The sequence below is a fragment of the Vigna radiata genome, chromosome 2 (genome assembly GCF_000741045.1).
Source record: "Vigna radiata var. radiata cultivar VC1973A chromosome 2, Vradiata_ver6, whole genome shotgun sequence".
In the NCBI taxonomy this organism is placed as follows: domain Eukaryota; kingdom Viridiplantae; phylum Streptophyta; class Magnoliopsida; order Fabales; family Fabaceae; genus Vigna; species Vigna radiata.
Window position 1 is genome coordinate 22,799,030 of NC_028352.1, and position 23,064 is coordinate 22,822,093.

The following is a 23,064-nucleotide window of genomic DNA, read 5'->3' on the forward strand; positions in this document are numbered from 1 at the left end:
ATTGATACCAAATCTTATTTACATTTCTCCTTGAAAAACCTAATCACAATTTTTAATATTTAAATACAAAGTATATGGAAAAATGACAAACATGATGCAAAAATATACAGTAATTGTAACTGTATTTCAATTTTTATTAATGAGGCTCTTATCTAACAAAGAAACAAGTTAGATACGTCATTCTCATGTTACAATTCTTTTACTGAAAATAATGGTTGAGATGTTAAATTTATGTTAAAAAAGCATTAACACTTATAATGTGCATAAATGGGCAAGATTAGAAAACATATGAATCATTATGTCCTATCAAAAGGGCATACAGGGCAGGGGTACTGGGACAGTAGATTTTTATTTTTGACTTTTGACCACAAAACACTTTTACATTGTTATCACAAAATAATTTTCACCTTGAGGAGTAATATACACTGTAACATATATTGTAAAAATGAAATAATCCTGAAAATAATAAATTTTTATATTTATAAAATAGAAAAAAAATCATATAAATATAAAATTTTGTATGTCAAAACAAATACATGTCTACTGACAAAAAATAATATAGACAAATACAAAATTATGATAAGTGATAGAATACATAAGAGAGAAAATAAAGAAAATAAATTGGTGCTAAAGATTGACACACTATAGTTTATAATTTGTTCACTTTTTTTTTTTTATTTTAGAAAAAAATCACGAAACAGTCTAAGAATCATATTTCCATTGAATAAAAGAAAAAACCTTTATATCCATATTTACTTTTCTCTTTGTTTTCTGTCTAATTAAACAATGTTAAAAAATAAATAAAAATTAATCAAAGACTAGCCTTTGACATAAAATGGGGACAGTGATAGTGATTGATCCACAATGATTGGTCTTTATTTTCAAAGTACTACCGACTAGTGGACAGCACAATGGGTTGCTTTATGCTAACCTCATCGCCCAGTATCATAGTAATATCTAGGGTTTTCTTTATTTTGTTCTCTTTTTCTGTGTATCATCCTAGGGTTAATTTATTAAGTTTTAATTTTGCCCAAATTGCTATTATAACATCACTGTTGGAAGTTAATTTAGCAAAACACTAAATTGAGACTTCAATTTCAATCCACAGAGTAATTTGTTTTATGCTGAAATTCACTCAATTTTAATAAGAAACCTTTTCATTACTTCTATTTCAGTTCAAAATTTCAACTTTACTCAAGTGTTATTATCTCTTCTCTTCATCATTTCCACACAGCTACTCCTTTATTTATTTTACCAACCAAAAAAAGAAACAGTCTTTGACCGGTTCAAACACTGTTTCATTTTTGTCTTGTACATGATTCCACTTCTGTTGCTGGTTTCATTTGTTCTCTCTCCTTTGGTGGTTGACCCCTATCTGTTAGTACTTAAGCTTTTTCCATCCATGGTTGAAAATTCACGGTTGGTCATTTGACACGTCTGTCTGGTATCGCGCATCGTGGTTCCGGCAATCTTCTCCATTTCTTCCCTTTTATCTTTGTATGATATTTACCGACTGTCTTCAGTGATTGCAACTTAGTGGGGTGTTTTGTTTGTTCTACACTGGAGAGATGAAGATTTATGATGTGGTACTTGAGCATAATGCACGCTGTCACTGGTTGAGTGGTTGATGAGAGTGGAAAAATGGATTTGGTATTTGTTCTTTTGCTATTGACTAGTGTGTGCTCTTCTGGGTTGGCTGGGCTTGATTCACAAGGTTCAGTATGCTGTTCAAACTTATTTGGTGTTAATCTTTAAGCTATATAAAGATTTAGCTGTAGTTTTTATTTTCTTCACTTCTTTTTCTGTCATGGTCTGGCACACTGGTATTATGGTTCTGAGATTCATTCATATTTAAGCACACTGGTATTATTGTTCTGTCTCTCTGAGATTTAATTTCTTATCCTTTTTGTTACACTACTGTCACCTTTGGTTGACCAGGTGACACTTTGATCCATCAACTTTTTGCCCCTTTCCTATATCTTTTAGAAAAATCATTTGGGTTTTTCAATTTATTTAAATATGCTCCATATGAATGATCGTACTTTCAACCACGGAATAAACTATTTGGTAGCGGTGCTTGGAAATTAATGAAAGTTTGAAAATTTGGATCATGTACTTACTGGAAAGAATCATTATCGGAGAATTGTGTTGCAACCTGTACCTTTGCACATCATTTATGAGGAATACATGGATATAATGTTCGTTTACAACATATGATAATCTTATCACTTTTATAATATTGTAGTAGAAAATGTTATGGATTTTACATCTATCTGCCTTTCTGATTTTGTCGAAGTTGTGGATTTGGACTTTCAGTCTTTAATAGATGTATAATTTATGTGTTGATTTCAGAAGATGCGCTGTATGCGTTGAAGTCATCATTGAATGCTTCTACCAGCCAGCTTACAAACTGGAATAAAAATCTAGTTGACCCTTGTACTTGGTCCAATGTTGAATGTGACCAGAATAACAACGTTATTCGAGTGTAAGATATTCTTATTATAATATTGGAAACATCCACTGGCTGTGTTTTCTTTGAAGAGAAATGCTAAGAACAATTTCTCTAGTATAGTTTTCTGAATACACTCTCTCTTGTTGGTTGAAATTTATTAAAAATGACAAAATTTTATGGATTCTATATCTTATTCAACAATCTCTCTTTTAATTTCGTAGTTTTCAATAAATATAACTAACAAGAGAGTGTATGTTCCTAACCCTCCTCTTCGTTTGAATATTTAGTCTGAGGAAGATTGTGACAGCTTCTACTTCATTGGTACTTCAATATTTTATTCATAACGTACAATTATACATATTACTTCATTGCAGTTCACTAGAATTTATGGGATTCACAGGATCCTTGACACCAAGAATAGCATCTCTGAAAAGTCTTGAAACTCTGTAAGTATTTAATATGAAATATCCACAGAACTGCCTTCTCCCTCTGCCCTGTCCCATATTTCAGTTCATAGCCTAAACGTTCTTGGTTTCTTTCATTTTAGTGTTGAGGCATAAATTCATGAAATTACATGGATACATTAAAACCATTTACCGTTGAATATACTATCCTCTCCTCTGTGTATGCGATGAACTGTAGTACACTATTCAATCATTCAGTAGGGTTCCTACTTTGTAATTGTTAATTTAAGAAAGTGAATGGAAAAATGCATATAGCATTTATAGTGTGAATGGAATTATGTAAAGTTCGGTTATTTTTTCAAGAACCATATGATGTTTTTTGGTGAATTTTGTGATTTTAAATTTACATTCTTCATGCTTTCAGTTATTCATGTTTTTCACCTTTTTTCTTACACATTTACCGTGAAGTTCTTTGCAAGGTAATAACATCACTGGTGACATTCCAAAAGAATTTGGAAATCTTACAAGCTTGGTCAGATTAGATTTGGAAAACAACAAATTAACTGGTGAAATTCCCTATTCACTTGGTAATCTTAGAAAGCTTCAATTCTTGTAAGTATGGAGTCTTAGCATCTATTTTCCTTTTGTAATGTCCGGAAGTATCTAATTTTGGGCTTCAACTAGGACATTGAGTCAAAACAATCTCAGTGGAACTATTCCAGAATCACTTGCCAGTCTCCCAAGCTTGATCAATGTGTATGTTAATTTTTTTATACTCGTATTTTGATGTCAAATACATTTTATTATCATTTGATATCTATGGATTGTTTAAACTTCTCTTTTACAGTATGCTAGATTCAAATGATCTTAGTGGGAAGATTCCGGAGCGGTTGTTCAGCATTCCTACATACAAGTATGTATGTTAAATCAGAATTAGATACCTTAAAACCAAAATGTGAAATTCTTCAAATACATTTTTTGACAGTAATTTTGTATCCCGGACCCAAGTACTATACCTAAAAGGCTAAAACACTTGGAAAGTGGATGCCTAAAGAACCCATGTCATCAATTTCATTCAACATTGTTACATAACCAAATGGTAGTCTATGATTCTAATGGTCTTCTCTGGTTCCACTTTTTGATCTTCCTTTGAAAGATTTGTAATCATCACATATTCAATTTCTCCTACCTAATTTAGAGTTCTCATTGCCGAAAATTTTTCCATACACCCAATATATGATATTGAATGGCAGAAGTTTATGGTGGTAGTTTTTTGTCACTTTAAAAGAAATATAATTTTTCATTGGCAAATACCGATCAGTTTCCTAAGGATCCATGTTAAGGAAACAATAATAATGGTCTTTTTTCGTTAGGTGCGATTGGATACATGGGTCGTACAATACAATTGAGTTTGTAACAAACCAAAATTTCGTGATATTATTCAACATGAGATCCTTTTCCATAATTTCCTCCCATGTCCCTTTCGGTCTCTCTGTATCCCTTTTTTCAAGGCTAAAAGCCATGAAATCTACTTTCCTTATTTCTAGTCGCTTTCTCTGTACATGTTGAAACCTAAGCTGATTGTCCATCATATTATCCTTCATGTAAGTCTCACTAATATCTGTTTGTGTACAATTATTTGTTATCTTGTTCTTTGTTTTGTCGTCATACATCTAACTTTTCATGTTTATGGTGTCCTTGGACAAAAATAGAAATTTGTATAAAAAAATCATCCATTGCTTAAATAGGCTTATTTATGTTCCACTTTGTTTCACTGTTTTGCCCAATGCAGTTTCACTGGAAATAATTTGAATTGTGGAGTGAGTTATCATCATCTTTGCTCATCTGATAATGCAGTTCAAGGTTACTTTTATTAATACTGCTTTGATCTGTAAAGGGTTTTCCTTCTCCCACCCCCTCCATTTACAGGCAACAAGCTGAAAACTAGTTTTCCTTCATTTGACAGGTTCGTCTCATAAAACAAAAGTAGGCCTCATAGTTGGAATAGTTGCAGGTTTAGGTGTTATTTTTTTTCTTGGTTGTCTGCTGTTCTTCTGGTACAAGGGGTTCAAGCGTGAAATTTTTGTAGATGTTCCAGGTTTGAGTTCCTTTTTCAGCCTTCACAATGTTTTTGTAGATTGTCTGTAGCTTCAGAATTAGTAGCTATTGATCTGGTGACACTGCTTGCACATTCTGCTCAAAGTTGATCTAATGCTATAAAATCGTGAATTTATGACATAAGTCATTGTTGTCCTCATTTAGATTAATTTTTATGAATGATGTACTCCATAGCAATTAATGCACCATCTCTTTATTGAAATTGCATTTTTCTTTAAAAAATACTGGTATCCAGTATTAATGTCTGTAGCATCTGTCTGTCTGCAGTAATATTTTTTCTATTTTAGAGCATCTGTCTAATTAATGTAATAGTATTTTTTTATTGATTAGGCTTAGTTCTTCAAATTTTATTTCAAATATGATTTTGGCTATGGTTTTCCTTCATTTTGGTATACGGACAACTTATGGCTCATTGGGTCTAATAACCACAAATTAGGATATACCTCTTTTGAACCATCCATGTCCGGTAAAGGTGGGATGTGGTTAAATATTTATGAGATGAATGGGGAGTTAACTGGTTGAAGTATCTTGTAATGCTTTTAATTGTGACAACTAGTTCAATGTATGCTCAAGAGCTGAAGAAAAAAAATTAAAACAAAGAAACAGTCAAGCTTTCTAGTGTAACGTCATTTTTAAAGGTTGATATGAACTATCTATTTTAACATATTTTTAAATTTTCCCTTTCTGATTAGCTATTTGAATATTTTTTTTCTCATGTATTTTCAGGTGAGGTCGATCGCCGAATTACATTTGGTCAAATAAAAAGATTTTCCTGGAAAGAACTACAGATAGCTACAGACAACTTCAGCGAGAAAAATATTTTAGGACAGGGAGGTTTTGGAAAAGTTTATAAAGGTATTCTAGCAGATGGTACAAAAGTTGCTGTTAAAAGGTTAACCGATTATAAAAGCGCTGCGGGTGATGCCGCGTTTCAGCGTGAAGTGGAGTTGATAAGCGTAGCTGTCCATAGGAATCTGTTACGGCTCATTGGTTTTTGTACTACTACAACTGAACGTCTCTTAGTTTATCCCTTCATGCAAAACTTAAGTGTTGCCTATCGTCTACGAGGTATTGAGTAACATTGCATGTTTGCGTCACTGGTCTGCTAAATTTTAAATTTCACCTGCTATAAAAGAGAGTATGATCGGTGATTGCTTTACTTTGTAACCGGTATTGGAGGGCCATGACTCATTCAAACCATTTTAACATTTCCTAGATATGATTGGTTGCATTAAGTAATCAAAAGTTTAATCTAACACATTCGGGACACTTCTTGTTTGTATAAAGCTCCACTGTTCTTTTGGAATTATAAGTAGTTATTGACTTCCATAGAACAAGAATTTGAGAGATGAATATGAGAACATACGTGCTTTATTGACAGAAATCTGTAGGTGTATCATGTGAACTGTTATCATGTAGACCTGCTCACTTTTAAATATTCAGCTGTGGGCTGTTTCAAAATCCTGAAAGCCTGATGTGACATCAAATGTAACCATGTCCGAATTATGAATTCTGTATCTTTGTCTGGAAATATTTTAATCTGAAGGTAGCTTGAACCTCTGCATTGTCTTTAAGTTTGCTTTCATATTTTAAGTGAGAATATATCTGCTTTGACATTGGTGCAGAACTCAGACCTGGGGAACCCGTTTTGGATTGGCCTACTAGAAAACGAGTGGCTCTAGGAACAGCCCGCGGCCTAGAATATCTTCACGAGCAGTGTAATCCTAGGATTATTCATAGGGATGTGAAGGCAGCTAATATATTACTAGATGGAGATTTTGAACCAGTTGTTGGTGACTTTGGTTTGGCAAAATTAGTTGATGTTCGAAATACTACTGTGACAACTCAAGTTCGCGGGACAATGGGTCATATAGCTCCAGAATACTTGTCCACAGGAAAATCTTCAGAAAGGACTGATATTTTTGGTTATGGGATTATGCTTTTGGAACTTGTTACAGGTCAACGTGCTATTGACTTTTCACGTTTGGAAGACGAGGATGACGTGTTATTGCTTGACCATGTGAGACAACCTCATTTTAGCATCACTTTTTTTCTCACTAGTGTCCACATCCATGGAAGTTGTTGCATGCCTGTTGGTGCTTTGATGATGTCTACTTTGGCATTTTATTCATACAAAATGGTTGTGGAGCATATGAAAAAGTTGATTTAGAAAAACTGAGTATGAATAGAACAGAGTTTATAGTGTGTTTGAGCACTTTTATTCTAAAAAGGTGAAGTCATTTTTTATTCAACACAAAAATGACCAAAAATTGTTTCAACTCAATCAATTTGGACGCATCTATTTTTTAGCGTGAGATTACACATGTGAATATTTATATATATATATATATATATATATATATATATATATATGTATATGTATGTATGTATGTATATGTATGTATGTATGTATGTATATGTATGTATGTATGTATATACCTGAAATCATGCTAGTTGGTAGATCCAATGTGAAGTCTAAGTGTGATATAAGCTAATTATAATTGGACTTTCTGCATACTTATCTAGCTGGGAACAAGTAGAATATGTTTTATAAGTCATGGTTTTACATTCTATAATGTTGATGATCAAAAGGTTAAGGACATGTGCTTGTTATCTTCTTGCATAAGCTCTGAATTATTCTGCTATACCTGTTGATTACTACTATTTTTACCATATTTTATTTGGTATAGGTTAAGAAACTGCAACGGGAGAAAAGATTAGATGTTATTGTGGACTGCAACCTGAAGAAAAATTACATAATAGGAGAGGTTGAAATGATTGTACAAATTGCATTACTCTGCACACAAGCATCTCCGGAAGATCGACCAGCAATGTCAGAAGTTGTAAGAATGTTAGAGGGAGAAGGGCTTGCTGAAAGATGGGAAGAATGGCAGCATGTGGAGGTTGCTACGAGGCAAGATTACGAGAGACTACAGAGAAGAATGAACTGGGGAGAAGATTCAATGAATAACCAAGACGCCATTGAGTTGTCAGGTGGAAGATAAGAAATTTAGGCCATTACACTTGATGTTGTAGCAAACACTATCACCCTTCATAAGAAGTTAACTTGATTGAAAACAGACATAGGGGTTATTGTTTTCCAAGTGTAAAAATATAGGTAATAAACTTCAGATTCCGAAATTTATGACTCATTTATTTAAACGAGATTTTAACCTTTTTTTCCTATAGGAAATTACTGTTATGTAGCTAGTGATGAGAAGCGAAGGGAGGGAAACAACTTAGTGAAGGTCTTCTGCTATGAGAGTTGTGGTGAGGTCAAATATAACAGCACGACATAACTGCAAAAACAAACCAGGTTTAACAAAGTGGGTGGATAGGAGTATTTGTTCTTTAGACATGTCAGATACTTATTACTAGCTTCAATAATCTCTGCTCCAAAAACGTTAATATAAAACAATTGGGTATCGTTTGCAAAATCAAAAACAGAAACTGAGGAAAATATGGAACAGTATGCACCGATCTGTTATATAAATTGCATACTAATACTGGCAAATCAAACATGGTAGTTTCAATTTTTACGTCCAACTTATGCAACTATTGTTTGTTGCTAAGAAAAACTAGCTAAAGACAAGTAGTTTGCACTGGTGATTTGTGACACTTTGCTGGTTGGAAGTTGAAGCAACGGCTTTTGCCCATTTTCGGATCTTTGCTTTCATACTCTCTGCACCCAAATCAACCAATTCCTCGTGCACTGCCACAAGATACAAAGGAGGTTGCTGTGGGAAAAGGGGATTCCACTTTTCCAAAGAGAAGCCACATTCTTTGTAATCCAAGCCTGCCATTGCCATAGCTTCAATAGACATGTTTCTTAACTGGGATGAGACGAGGGTACACAATACGATGATGCTAAGTGAGAGTTGTGATTTGTGATTTGAGGTAGCAGCTACCCACAAGAGCAATTTATATAGCAGAGGAAACTAAGGTTGTTGTTGTGTCTTAATTTGCGGTTAGGTAACTGAAAACTGACCAATTCACGAGTTTTGCATGGGCAAGTTTCATTTAGACATGTGCTTTTGTTTGTCTCCCTAAATTCTAGGGATTGGGGAGTTTTTTGGTCACTACATCATTGAACTGATGAAGCTCACATCTATTCATTAATGCTGAAATGGAAGGGCATGCAATTGCAAGAAACATGTCAAATCCGTGCCGCTGTCATTAATGTCACCAGTCTACTTACTACACTTTGCACTAAATCCAATTTTAAAATGTGATCAATTTGGAAATAAAGGCAGAGGGATATACGAACACAGGAATGGCATGGTAAGCAGTTCTGAAATCTTCAGGTGTTTTAATCATATATTAATTATATAGACTGCTGTTAAATTTAGCCTATTCATTGAGATTAAAATTCTTAATTGTCTCTTTAATTACTGAAAATAGTGTAAGTAATTAAACTATTTGCCACTAGACTTGTTTTAAATTGTTGTGTTTGACAAAAATAATTAACAAGTTACTTCAAATCTGACAAAATATTTTTTATTAATTGAAAGTTCTTAATCGGAATTATTAATATGAATGAACGGTCCAACAAACTAAATATTTTGAAGTGATAAAATAATTCGTGTGACTTTAAAATAAATTTATTCAAATAAATGTTATAAATTTTTGTGTCATTTTAAGTATTAGAAATTAGGAGAGTTTGTATTTTTGTTGAGATCATGTTAAGTGATATATACTTACATCTCTTTGGTTTTAAAATACACAAACATGTTTCTTATATTTTTAATAAAATGACAATACTGGTGTCTCTACTTTTTTTTTTTTAAATAAATAAATCCTCCTTCCTTATTTTATATAAAAATAATATATTTACTAAAATTTGAACAAAATGTTCTATTCTCCTCCTCCCTCAAGTATCTCCTTTATGTCTATCTTTCCAATTTCTTGAATTTTCTTTCTATGCTTATCAATATTTTTATTTAATTAATGTCTCTGGTTAGGTCTTGAAGCTTATCAACTTTAAATTACTTATTTACTATTTCATATGTCTCTCATATCAATCACACTAGCATTAGGTTAAAAACTATATCGGTTTTGTGCCAAACACTACATAGTCCTCCAGTCATAAATAGCTTTAGATTATAAAATCTGAGATTATTAGATTATACACACATTTACGCTTGAGATTCCAATATTCCTTAGTACACCCTACTTTTTTTTTAAAGAAACATGATATATAAATAATTTTTTTAATAATTTTTTATAATAGATTATGTGTCGTTATTTTATTTGTTCGTATATTTAAAATGGACCAATTATGAATTATCATCACAGTAAAAAAATGTTAAAACCTTATTTAATAATAAACTTATTTAATGTTTCACTTTTGATAATAAAATTCAAATAAACTAAGTAAAGATAAGACTATAAGATATAAATAAATATGTTGAAGTTATAAACCTTTCAAAAATAAAGAAATATAAAAATAAATTATGGTCTTATAAAAAAATTATGATAATCAATTCTAAATGGAGATAAGAAAACAGATTTAGAAGATTCAAGGAAGAGTAACAACAACTCTTTCTTATGTACGTTTTTCCCTTTTATTCTTTAACAAACATTCTAAAAATATTATTATAACAGCTTTTTTTTTAATTATTTCTAAGTTCCTAAATCTGATATTTATATCTTGTTTCTCTCTCACGTAAAGATAAAAACAACGGAATTGAAATAAAAAGTTATATTCAACAAATAATATATAAATTTGTTAAATTCCTAGCATCAATTTACATCAATATATATATATATATATATATATATATATATATATATATATATATATATAGTTAAGAAGAACAAATAAGTATTACAGATTAATGATAGCGAATTAAACATGGTGTTGACTTATTTGTGATTTGTGACAGTGTGCTGCTTGGAACATGAAGCAACTGCTTTTGCCCACTTTTGGATCTTTGCTTTGACAGCTTCTGCAGTCAAATTAAGGAATTCTTCAGGCTCTGCAAGAAGATGCAGAGATTGATGTGGATAAAGGCTGTCGCACTCTTCCAAAGAAAAGGCACATTTTTTGTAATCCATGCCAGCCATTGCCATAGCTTCAATAGACATGCTTCCTGAATGACGCTAAGTTACTGAGGTAGCAGAGCAGCTAGCTAGCCGCAAAACCAATTTATACAAAGGGTTGCTGTATATGCTTTGCGTTTAGGCAACTAAAAATAAACTAAGTCACGGATGTTGCATGGCTCAATAACTTCACTGGTTTTAGACTCTCCAATTCTACACGTGATATCTCTCATATACTGTTGCTTCGATTGGATAAGCAATAACGTCATCTCTCACCGATGCCACCATCGTTATTCAGTCAATGCCTGAAATGCCATGCAAGAACATGCATGTTAGATCCGTGCTCAACATCATTATTCACCAATACCATTGACGTATTCTGCATATCTTCAACCTAATTTTAAATGTGACCTATTTCGGAAATTAATAAATAGAGAGGAAGAACCTTTTCTCCTCAAGTTTTTTAATACGCTGATATTTAGTAAGTATTTTCACTAAAGATCGAGTAAAATGAAGGAAACTACAGAGAAAAAAAAAATGAAAAGTTCATTTTAGCATTACTATATATAATCCAACAAGTCACTTGAATTTATGGAAGACTTATGTGTCGTTGAAAATTTTATAATTTTATCTATATAATGATTGTACTTAACAATTTTATCCAAAAAAATAATAACAAAATGGTGTAATTTCATTAGAACAATTCCCACCATAACATTGAGGAAAGAATATATGGGCCATATACAGGTATAAAGAACAAATGGAATACAATCGATCAAAAAAGAAAAAAAAAAAACATAATCGCTTTTAATTGCTGGCGTGCATTAAAGGATGACTATCCATTATAAGAAGAATCTCTGAAACCCTAAGATCAGCTTTGATGTGATTGTCTGAAGCAACTGCTATGGCCCATTCGCGCATCTTCATTTTCACCCATTCCATGGCCATCTCATTGTCCAACCCTAAACCACTGCTGCAATGACCTTTCTCAGGAATTAAAATTTGGTTTGTCTCAGACATTACCTGCGGAGGCTGCAACTGTTTAAAGCTCTGTTCCAATGCACCAACATTGATCGTGTTCTCCATGTAATCCATACCAGCCATTGCAAAAGCTTCAACTGACATTTACAAAACCTTGTACTCAACTTTAATTACCGAAACCGAGTACCTAGATTGTCGTGTGGGGTAGACGTGATCTATGTAGAAAAACAAATGTGACAAATGATTTATAATATGCAAAACATGAAGGACTGTTGTACCTTATAAATACCATGATATCAGTGCATTGTTCCTTTTTGGCTGCTAAAAAGGTAAAGGGTGCACGGGCATTTCATGAAACAATGTAAAACGTAAAAGCTAGACTTTGAGCTTCAAATCTCTGACCGCACGGGTCTTACTTAATTTCCTGCAACAAATATGGACTGAATTAAGAGATTATTACCTTGTACAATTTTTTTTTTGTGTGTAAAATTATAAAAATAACAGAGAAATTGATTGAAATATAGATAATGACATAGAGAGAAAATATACAATTAATATTATAAAAATATTGTGTGCATTATACATTCTGTAAATGATATAACTACGAATTAATATCTATAGATATATATTCATTCAGCTATGACCAATGGGAAGTTGCGAATTGCTTAAGTTATAAAATAGTTAACGATATCGTAGGGCAGAAATGGGACAGATGTAGTAATGTGAATATGAAGTAAAGAATATGTTTGACCATTAGGAATTTGACAAATCTATCTGGTATTGCTTTTGGATTTTGTTTCTCGAAAGGGAAAAGTGTACTTTATTGAAAAAAGTAAAATAATAATTAACAGTATTCTTTTTCATTGTTGACGTATGTATGCATGTATGAATATAATAACCTGTTAAAATACATTTTTTTTTTCATTTGTAAATCTTATTCAAAATTATAATTTTCTTGTTCAAAACATATTAAATTTGAAAGTGGAACTATCTGACCTTACGAACTCTAACTGAAACTAAAAGGTAACCGTGTGAATACATTTGACCACGTGATTAAACATGCATTGTTTTGAGATATTTTATAGAAGAATAATATAAGCATGTCAAACTATTGACCATGTCGGAAACTGAGTAGTAGTACGACGTTATCTTCACAACTTTTCTTCACAAACTCATGTGACTTCCATTGTTGTTTGCTACAAGGTTCGTGGATGGAAGGTGAGTAATTTGACGTATGTATAATGTATAAGATGATGTAACCCATTACGATGGAATCCATTTTTAGAATCATTATTGACAATAAATCACAAATTTGATCAGCCCAAGATGGTCAAAAGAAAATTCAGAGGAGTTTGGATTCAAACTATATTTCTTACTACATTAATATTATAGTGTATGAGACAGAAAAAAAAATACAGTACAATAAAATCATAAAATAGTAACTAAGTTTAGAGGAAAAGAATAATTAATCATCGTATAGATTAAATTACAAACTATTATATAAATTAAAAAATATTAATATCTAAGATCATCTCTAAATTGATTTATAAATTAAAGTTTAAGTTGATCTCTAATTTTAGTTATTTTTTACTTACTTGCTATTATTTATTCTAAATTAGTCTCTATTTTAAATTATAAATTAATTTAAAATCAATAGTTAAAAGCTAACTCTTTAATAATTAATGTTAAAAATGAATTTAAACTCTAATTCATAAATGAATTATAATTTTCTATTAATAATAAAAACTATTTTAGATACTGATAAATTTTAGTTTATAAATAAATTTTTAGTTTAATCAATATAATGATTATTTATTATTTTTATTTAGTTATTATTTAATATTTTCTTCATATTTATAAGATAATTAATCTAATTTGTCATACTCAATAGGTCTCCAAAATCTAAGTAAAATATGAATTTAAAAAATAACTTGAATAGAATAATGTATAATTAAGTGTTTTAATTTTTTAAGGATTAATCGTGAAGCCAATTGAGAAACCGAGTTTGAAGATAAATATTAAATCTATGTGTTAAACTTTATGTGAATAGCACAATTTTTTATCTAAGTTGTTGGGGAATTCATCTTACATGAATAAGTTAATCTTAGTGTGAAATTTTGATTTTGAAAAACAAAATCTTAAATTACATTTTAAATTTTTTGTGAATATCTCAATTAAGTAACTGAGTTACCTGTTATATATAAAATTTATAAGATATATAATACATCATACTTATTTTTGCTATAATTAATTTTAGTAAAAAAAATTGATTATTAATTCTATTAAATATTTTTCTTAACGATTAAAGTAATTAAAAAATAATTCATTAAGACATATAATTACTAGAAAGAAATTTTTATATTAAAATATAATTAAACTATTTTTTTTTATTATAAATAAATGTGTTTCAAGATTAATTTTATATCAATCTTGTTTTTATCCTAATAAATAAATGTGATGATTACTAAAGATAAAACATTTGTTTATAATACCTTAATCATTAATACATATTCAAACAAACTCAACAAAATTAAAAAAATTTATTAAATTGGGATTTTTTTATTGTAGTAAAAAGTAAAGATATTAATATTTATTGTATATAACTGATTATTTACCCAAATTTATATGTTTATTAATTTAACATTTCACGCCTAATGATTTTTTTCAAGCACTGAAAGAAATAATAAATACTATTTTAAAATTTTAATATAAAATGAAAAAAAAATTAACCATGAAAGAAACAAATATAAAATAGCTTTTTAGAAGGAAAAAGTTATTATTTTTCCTACTTTACCCAAAAAAGGTTAACATTATCACATAATCAACATATACAGGTAAATTTTGTAACTATTTCGTATCATTAGTGAGATGGGAAAAACCAACATGAGATAGTTTTAAAGCTATATATTCAACTATGCATTATTGATAAACTGTTTTAATTTTAATGTATACAAAAATTACAAAAATGGCGTCTTTTTTTTAATACACATATATATACACTTTGTAATTTATCTACTTTCACATTCCCTCCGAACAAAAGAACTTTGTAACTAAAACTTGAATAAAGATATTTTTTATAACTTTCATTTTATATATACTTGATAATTAATTATAAGATATAATATTATACATAATAAACATTTTAAGTAATTGCATATAAAATAGATGAATTCAAAATATCATCTTCCACTCCACATATAATAACATCCTCGTGTAGTATTTAGATGGATAGGCTTTAAACTATATTGAAACAAATAATAGAACATGAAAAATCAAGAGTCTCTGTGCAATACATTCTTTCTAAAAATGTATCGCTTGAAAATATCTATTGGAAAACATCTATAAAACTGCATTTTTGTTTACATACTATAACCAGACAGTTTCCTTGGTTTTATTAAAAAATAATTGAATTAAGAATAGTTGTACTGACACATGATCATATGTCACTGTTACATATAATTATTCACCATGAAAAGATAAAAAAAAAAAAAAAATCATATCTCATCTAAAGAACATAAAAAGTTTTCCTAAAAGGGAATTCATGAAATAAATTATGAATCCGAATCTGCACAACTTAATGTCATCCAATTGTTAGCAAAGTAAACTTGTATAATACAATTACTAATTAGGTAATGCAGCTTCCTATGATCATGGTCAATGTTTGAAGTGTTCTGGCCATTATTTTCATTGACCCTGACCATTGTGACCATACAGCTTCCATGGTTCTATCTAACTTTTGTTGGATATTGGTGAAGGTAACAACACCATGTTCTTCTTCCTTCTCATATTCGTATGCGTTGTGATTGAGAAGAAGATGGGTGGTAGGAAAGCCATAAACACGACCCTTCTTTAACCTTCTCACTCTATTCTTCTCTTCGTCTTTTTCTTCTGTGGCAAGTAAATGGGGTGGCGGATACTGCTCCAAATCTTTCTGTTCCCACTCTTCAATATCCATGCCAAATTCCACGTCACTTGCACCCGCCATTGCCAACGCTTCCAAAGAAACCGACATTGTCTCCGCTAGCTCTTCGTACAAATCAAATTCTTGTTTTCAGAGTGGTTTGGTTTAATTTAACTGTCTTGTCTTAATTCTCAGCGTGTTCAACTGATCTTGCATGGTTATGCTGCAAATTATACTATATATAGGGAAGAGGTCTCAAATTGCGGGGGTGCATGGAGAATCACGTGAGATGAGAGGTCAACCAAGTATAATGGTCATAGCATAACAGATCATTGAGGTGATGCAATTGCGAACGTAGTTGTTGTCAAATTTCAACCCCAAGAATAGTATGAACTGGGGCCAGCCGCCATGACTGTATATCTCGAGCATGGCTCTATTATTGTTTTTTCATGATTGTATTAGTTGATTATTATTTTCATGATGAAAAAGCTTTTCGTCATCTACTTCTTTTACTAAGTTCAAACAACTTTTTTGAAATGATTTTTAACAAGAGCATTATTAATGAAATCGTTTTTTTTTTTGTTGAGTGTTAATTTATGAAATGATATTTTTGTCGTCGTATAAAACACAACAAAAACATTTTTTTATTGTAATTTATGTGTTTCTTCATATATAATTAATGTTTTCTAATATAGATCAAGAAATAAAAATACTTTGTATTAATATTTTATTAAAGTGTTCTATTATATCTTCCAAACAATCATGGAATTGAACTTAGAAAAAAAAATGGAGGATGGGACTCTGATTACATTAACGTTTGTCAATGTATGATACCATTGATTATGTTTATTAATATGAAGTGTTTTTATACATGTGTAGAATTTAGTATACTCTATTTTTAATTGATATAAAAAAAAGTTATTTTTAATATACTTAAATATAAAAAAAAGTTCACAATTACAACCGATTTTGTGTATTAAGTTTAAAATTTACTTTTATGATATATATTATTATAAGTCATTTGTTATAAGTCTATTATTAATATATAATATCATACTTGAAATATATATATCTTGACTAATAAATAAGTTGAAGATCTCATATTAATCAAAGATAATTTATATTAAAGATAATTAATATTAAATATAAATTTCATTTTACAAACTAATTTTTTTGAATTAAGTTAAATTTAAAATTTATTTTTTAATAATTAATATAAAAATAGTAAATTTATAAGTTTAGAAGTAAAGTATAGTATCTTCGTGTCAGCACCACACTCTGTGCGTGTGCATTTCTAATCTCCATTCTCAAACTATATGTATATTCTTCGATATATACTACCTAGGTTATATTAATTATTCGGAATTTATTTTGTCAAATGTCTAAATGAGTGAGATGTCAATCCACTTCATGTCTTCATTGTATTGTACTAGTAAACGTAATTAAGTTACTTATTTATATTAAGAACCATGTTCTTGATTTATTTACATTTTATTTCCCGTCTAAGTTACTTATTTATATAACCTATGTAACCAAATGCACTCTTAACGAATAATAAACAAATTTGGTGATGTATTAGTGTCCTCTCAACCAAAGACACTCTCAACGAAGAATAGGATAAAAAAAAAAAAAAAATATCGGCCATGCTAAGTGTGGAGAGACCCAAAAAGGTAGTCCTAAAAACAAATATGAAAGTTTAGCCTCACAAATCGCTCCTCCGTCTATAAGTTGCTCCCCGTCTATAAGTCTCAACGCCTAATTACTCAACTGGACCTCGAACTGCCACATGAGGCTTTCCAACCTTCACTCGAACGACTAAAATTAATAGAAGCAACGCCTAATTTGATCCAACAAAACAAAACAGAAAATGGCATAGTAGAAGAATATACTAGACAATAGTATTTTATATACGACTTTTTTTGTTTGTTCTCTTGTTCTGTTAAGTCATCTTTTGTGTATATATATTATCTTTTATGAAAGACAATACATTACAGTGAATTTCTTGTGCATATTTGTCTCTTTTCTCTCTTCTTTGTCTCTGTTCTTTTATAGACATTAACATTTGGGTCCACGTCATTTAAGGAAGAGTTTGGTTGCTGCAGAAGATCCATGACACGCTAATATTGAGTCTGGTTTAGAGTAAACCTTGATTCATGTGGGGTTGCCGCTCTTGTCACCTGTGAACTATTAAGGGATGCATTTTTTACGACACTGTTAACAGAGGAGGAAGAGCCAACGTCATTGTGACCATTATCGTCGTTGAAGCGTGGTCTATCGGGATAGCGAGGGTGACCGGGAGGATACCCATATTTGGTATAACACACATGTGGCCAGTTCGTTTGTAGTAAGAACAATATTTATTTGAGTTTTGCTTGAAACTTCCTTTTAGAGAAGGACCGCCACTATGACTCCTGTTGTGGGAGGAGGAACCGATGACATTGATGAACGAATTGACTCCCTCAATGTTTGTTGATGACATTGATGGGATATGTTGGCGCTCTTGCTAGATAACCATGGAGAAAACCCTATTTCCCGTGCCAACAATATTGTTACCCCATCTTTATCCTCAACCAACCTATGACATTTTAGGCTTGGCCACCTTTCTAGAAATCGTCTCAATGACTTGCATAATAAATATCCTTTTATTCCAAAACATATTAATGAAAATTGTCATATTTGTCATCTTTCAAAACAAACAAAATTGTATTATACCTCTAGCACGAGTAGAGCTTCAAATGCTTTTGATCTAATTCATATGGACATTTGGGGTCCCTTTTCTACCCCTTCTTTTTATGGTCACAAATATTTTTTAACCATTCTTGATGATTACAGCCGATTCACTTGGATTGTTTTATTAAAATCTAAAGTTGAGGTAAAAACCCATGTTCAAAATTTCATTGCCTTTGCTGAAAATCAATTTGACACAAAAATCAAATGCATACGCACGGATAATGGTTCAGAATTTTTTCTTAAAGATTTCTTAGTATCTAAAGGCATCCTTCATCAAACTAGTTGTGTTTACACTTCCCAACAAAATGACAGAATTGAAAGAAAACATGAGCACATTCTTAATGTTGCTCGTGCACTTATGTTTCAATCTCATCTCCCAAACATTTTTGGTCCTATAGTTAAACATGTTTTATTTTGTGATAACCAAAGTGCTCTTCACATTGTTGTCAATCCCATCTTTCATGAACGCACAAAACATTTAGATATTGATTGTCATTTAGTTCGTGAAAAATCTCAAGCAAGGTCAATGCACTTAGTGTCAGTTTCCTCATCAAATCAATTGGTTGACATATTTACCAAAGCTCTCTCACCTAAACTATTTCATTCTAATCTTTCCAAGCTGGCCTTAGTTGACATTTTCCTACCTCCAGCTTGTGGGAGGCTAATAGAAGCAACATCCAATTTGGCCCAACAAAACAAAACAAAAAATGACATAGCAAATGAATATACCACACAATAATACTTCATATAGGACTTTTTTGTTTTTTCTCTTGTTTTGTTAGGTCATATTTTGTGTATATATGTTACCCTTTATGAAAGGCAATACATAACCGTAAATTTCTTATGTATATTTGTCTCTTTTCTCTCTTCTTTGTTTTGTTCTTTTAAAAATTTCATTATGATTTGTGAGAATAGTTATTGCAATTTTTTGGGCCACTGATTTCAGAAGGTTGTGAGGTGACCCTTCAAGAATTTCCTTGGCTATACTGCACCACAAATTATTGACATGTTAATAAGATTACAACTAATAAATTAGCACACTCAACAATATGAAGAGTGAGACTAGAAGTTTGTGCAATCAAATGACGAAAGCAGAACAAAGACGTTCTAAATTTATTGACCGCTTACTCATATATTGCTGTGTAACTGAGTGTATCTGATAAGTGATCAGTTTTTCCAGCAGCTGCAAGATCCATCCAAGCATCTATATCTACCACGAACTTCTGGCCTAGTTTCCTTTCTTCTGGCTTTGCTCCCTGAAAGCCATGGAATGACAATCCCCTCAGTACGAGTTTGTCTCCCCACGAGTGCATCGGATTCCATTTTAGCTAAAATAAATGGCAAATAGAAATGTAAAGGCATATTTGATTTTAAAAATAAAATGTGAAATAAAGTGTCCTTTGTTAAACTATTTCCTACTGATACATAGTGAACCATGTACATCAAGGCAGCAGTAAATCAAACAGAACTAAAGTATAAATCATGTACATTGAATTGCTAAACAGAAAATGTTTTAGCTAATAATCAAGACTGAAACACTGAACCTTGACTTGCTCGGTATCATATACATACACCATGCACATTCGAGTCCAGAATGTAGTCTGTTAACCACACAAGTATTGAAGTATACAGTTAAAACATAAGTTGTCATCGTTTAGCACCTCTGTGCTATTAGGGGAATCACAGGTTCAGTAACAGAAAAGGTCGTTTATTGAATTTTATACAACTCAACCCATTCAACCAAACATAAACATAAACTTAAAAAAATCATTCCTAGAGATCCAATCAGACCCACTTTCTTCCAGCCAAACCAAAAACACCAAAAGGATATAGTTTTCATTGAAATAACTAAAATCAAAATTCATACAGATAACGTCATTATGGTGAGTAGAATAAAGGGATGCATCTTTGCCGCAGTTTCACTCTATGTTTTTCATCATTTTGTGTTGGGATAAGTTGTGATTTCTGGCTAAGAGGTTCAAGTAATAGAGTTTTAGCATAGTAATAGCCAAGACAATTTATACATTCCACAATGTCTAGTTTTTCCGGTTTCAAATTCTACTTTTTATCCAACTGAACAAATTAGTTGTGATTCCCATAAGCACGATAATTTCTTTTGAAGCAACTACACAGCTGAAGATTGAAACTGTCACAAAAAATTCCTTTAGCCCTTTATTGTGTTAAAAAAGAGTATTATAAACTATCTGACATTTGCAATTAAGCTGAATTAGTAAGAAAACTAACAATTGTGTTAAAAAAGAGCAGGCATTTAACCTGTTCAGGGTTATATCTACGAAAAGTATAAAAAATATCTGATATGAGCATCTTTTATACCAATATAAAGATAAGAGAGCTCCTAAATTATTGCATAATATGACAACATCAATCACTGATATAAGTTCTACAAAGGACATCAATCACTTCCTAATTTACTTTTCTCCGTTATGTTATAATAAACACTTATAATAAACTACAGTTCTACGTAATTTTAGTTAGTACTGTTCACAAAACAACAAATGATGAAGAAAATTTAGGACCCATTTGTTCTACCCAAAAGTGGCTCAAAATGCCACCAATAAGTGAAGGAAAAAACACTCACCTTGATTATCAACCTATGTGATAGTGTTTCAGAAAGGAGCCTGGAAAAAGGTAGCCCTATAAAGTGAAGATTAAAAAGACTGATTCCTATAAGAAAAAAACAAATTACCGTATATTTCAATATATATAAAAACAATTTTCTATAAAAAAAGAAATATATTTTAATTTATGTCTATTGGATTATATTTTTATTTACTTTTATTTATAAATTTTAACATTATTTTCATGTTTTATTTATAAATACAAATATAGCAATAAAATTTAATATGAATGTCCCATGAATACATACATATCCAAATATCAATTACTCGGAAACCCTAACACTTCCTCTAAACAGTAGTCATCAATGGATCCAAAATCATAAAAAAACCCTTCCGGCAACTCCTCATCCCCAAAGCAATTAACCAATTCAAATCCGCTGTCAGTCGTCAAAATTGGATTTTCGTTATCATCCTCCGCCACTTGCTTCCCTTTACCCTCTTCGTCGCACGCGAGCGCGGGCGCGTGGCCTTCAAACAGAGCAATGTGGCCGAACAACTTGTCCTTCCTCGAGAACATGGTCCCGCACGTGCACTTCCACCTGCACTCTCCGCAGTGCTTCGCGTGGCTTTTCAAATCCGAAAGCACCGAGAAGTGCTTCTTGTGGCACCGGGTGCACGAGTACATCTTTGGACAGTGGCTGCGCTTGAAGTGGTTCTTCAAGCACACCGCCGACTTCAGCGGCCTAAACCGCCGGTGTAGCTTGTTCCGGTTGCAGCCTTCGAACGGACAAGAGAACTGCATCGCGCCCTTCGCCGCGCCGGTCTCTGACGGCCTCGCCAGTGCTTCCGGCGTCTTGAACTGGTCTCCGTGCGCTCGCATGTGCATGCGGAGATTCGCGTCGCGCCGGAATCCTTTCCCGCAGATCTCGCAGAAGTGGATGTGCTCCGCGAGGAGTTCCACGGCGTCGAGCTCCACGATTTCCCAATCGTCTTCTTTGACGCCGTCACCATCCTCGGGAGGTTCGAGGTTTGAATCGAGGAGTTGCTTGTTTTTATCGGTGGCGGAGGGTTCCGGCTTCGGATACGACAACGCATCTGGTGTGACGGCGGCGGTGGCATGTTGAGAGTAAGTTACGAGGGCGGCACCGTTGACGATGATTTGGTGGATGGATGAGATGATGTGGGTGGAGACCATAGCAATTTGATCGGTGGTGAGAGGAGTGCTGGTGCTGATGGATTGAGATAGGAAGTGCTGCAGAGAATCAATTCTGGTCCGAACCTGGGAGAGGTTCTGAAGCGGAAGCTGAGGGTTTGCAGTTGTATTCGGATCCTGGGTGTTAAAATTTAGGATCGGATCTGCCTTTGGGTTGGAGTTGGAATTGGGCATGATTTCGATCAGGAAGTTCAAAGGCAAAGAGAGAAGGAGTGTGCGCGGATTTGATTGGGTTGTGTTTATCTTACCATGAGCTCACATGGATTGAAGTTAAACCAACTATTTGCGTTGACCCTCTAAAACTTAAGAAAAGAAATTGATGCAGAGAGACACCTGGGCTGCAATGCTCTTACACAATGAAAGTCTAAATTATATCCTATTAGTTATTAATGTCGAGGAAAAAATATTTAGATAGAGATTTTTTAACCATATTTTGATAAATGGTCAATTTTTTATTGATATATATTATTTATTTTTTATTGTGTTAAAGTATTTTAAACCTAATAAAAATAATATATATATATATATATATATATATATATATATATATATATATATTATATCAAAATATTATTAAAAAAATGTGTTAACGTATCATTTGTTAACATAGTTTTAATTAAACAAATATATATGTATTTCATTAA

At 31.8% G+C, this 23,064-nt stretch overlaps 3 protein-coding genes across 3 annotated transcripts; 1 reads left to right on the plus strand and 2 right to left on the minus strand.

Annotated features, from left to right (window-relative positions):
• Nucleotides 1–1,217: 1,217 nt before the first annotated feature.
• On the plus strand, nucleotides 1,218–8,139 carry LOC106756247 (probable LRR receptor-like serine/threonine-protein kinase At5g10290). Its single transcript, XM_014638586.2, has 11 exons — nucleotides 1,218–1,714; nucleotides 2,353–2,485; nucleotides 2,827–2,898; nucleotides 3,325–3,468; nucleotides 3,541–3,612; nucleotides 3,704–3,769; nucleotides 4,649–4,719; nucleotides 4,823–4,954; nucleotides 5,701–6,042; nucleotides 6,600–6,994; nucleotides 7,665–8,139. Exons 1-11 carry the CDS (start codon nucleotides 1,642–1,644, stop codon nucleotides 7,977–7,979), a joined length of 1,815 nt encoding a protein of 604 aa, XP_014494072.1. The 5' UTR covers nucleotides 1,218–1,641; the 3' UTR covers nucleotides 7,980–8,139.
• A 9,249-nt stretch (nucleotides 8,140–17,388) lies between these two features.
• Nucleotides 17,389–19,941, minus strand: LOC106756013 (dihydroneopterin aldolase 1-like). Its single transcript, XM_014638247.2, has 3 exons — nucleotides 19,757–19,941; nucleotides 19,515–19,614; nucleotides 17,389–17,714 (listed from the first exon to the last, which is right to left on the minus strand). The coding sequence occupies exons 1-3, from the start codon at nucleotides 19,939–19,941 to the stop codon at nucleotides 17,658–17,660; spliced, it is 342 nt and encodes a 113-aa protein (XP_014493733.1). The 3' UTR covers nucleotides 17,389–17,657.
• Nucleotides 19,942–21,475: 1,534 nt separating this feature from the next.
• Nucleotides 21,476–22,813, minus strand: LOC106756014 (protein SENSITIVE TO PROTON RHIZOTOXICITY 1). The gene has a single exon (XM_014638248.2). The coding sequence runs from the start codon at nucleotides 22,592–22,594 to the stop codon at nucleotides 21,527–21,529; it is 1,068 nt and encodes a 355-aa protein (XP_014493734.1). The 5' UTR covers nucleotides 22,595–22,813; the 3' UTR covers nucleotides 21,476–21,526.
• Nucleotides 22,814–23,064: the final 251 nt, after the last annotated feature.

Coding starts and splice junctions, on each gene's coding strand:
- LOC106756013 (XM_014638247.2), bottom strand. CDS start 19,941: ATGCACTCGTGGGGAGACAAACTCGTACTGAGGGGATTGTCATTCCAT. Junction 19,615..19,756: donor AGTTACACAGCAATATATGA/GTAAGCGGTCAA, acceptor TTTGTGGTGCAG/TATAGCCAAGGAAATTCTTG. Junction 17,715..19,514: donor CAAATCATAATGAAATTTTT/AAAAGAACAAAA, acceptor CTATTAATTTTA/GTCGTTCGAGTGAAGGTTGG.
- LOC106756247 (XM_014638586.2), top strand. CDS start 1,642: ATGGATTTGGTATTTGTTCTTTTGCTATTGACTAGTGTGTGCTCTTCT. Junction 1,715..2,352: donor GGCTGGGCTTGATTCACAAG/GTTCAGTATGCT, acceptor TGTTGATTTCAG/AAGATGCGCTGTATGCGTTG. Junction 3,770..4,648: donor TTCAGCATTCCTACATACAA/GTATGTATGTTA, acceptor TGCCCAATGCAG/TTTCACTGGAAATAATTTGA.
- LOC106756014 (XM_014638248.2), bottom strand. CDS start 22,594: ATGCCCAATTCCAACTCCAACCCAAAGGCAGATCCGATCCTAAATTTT.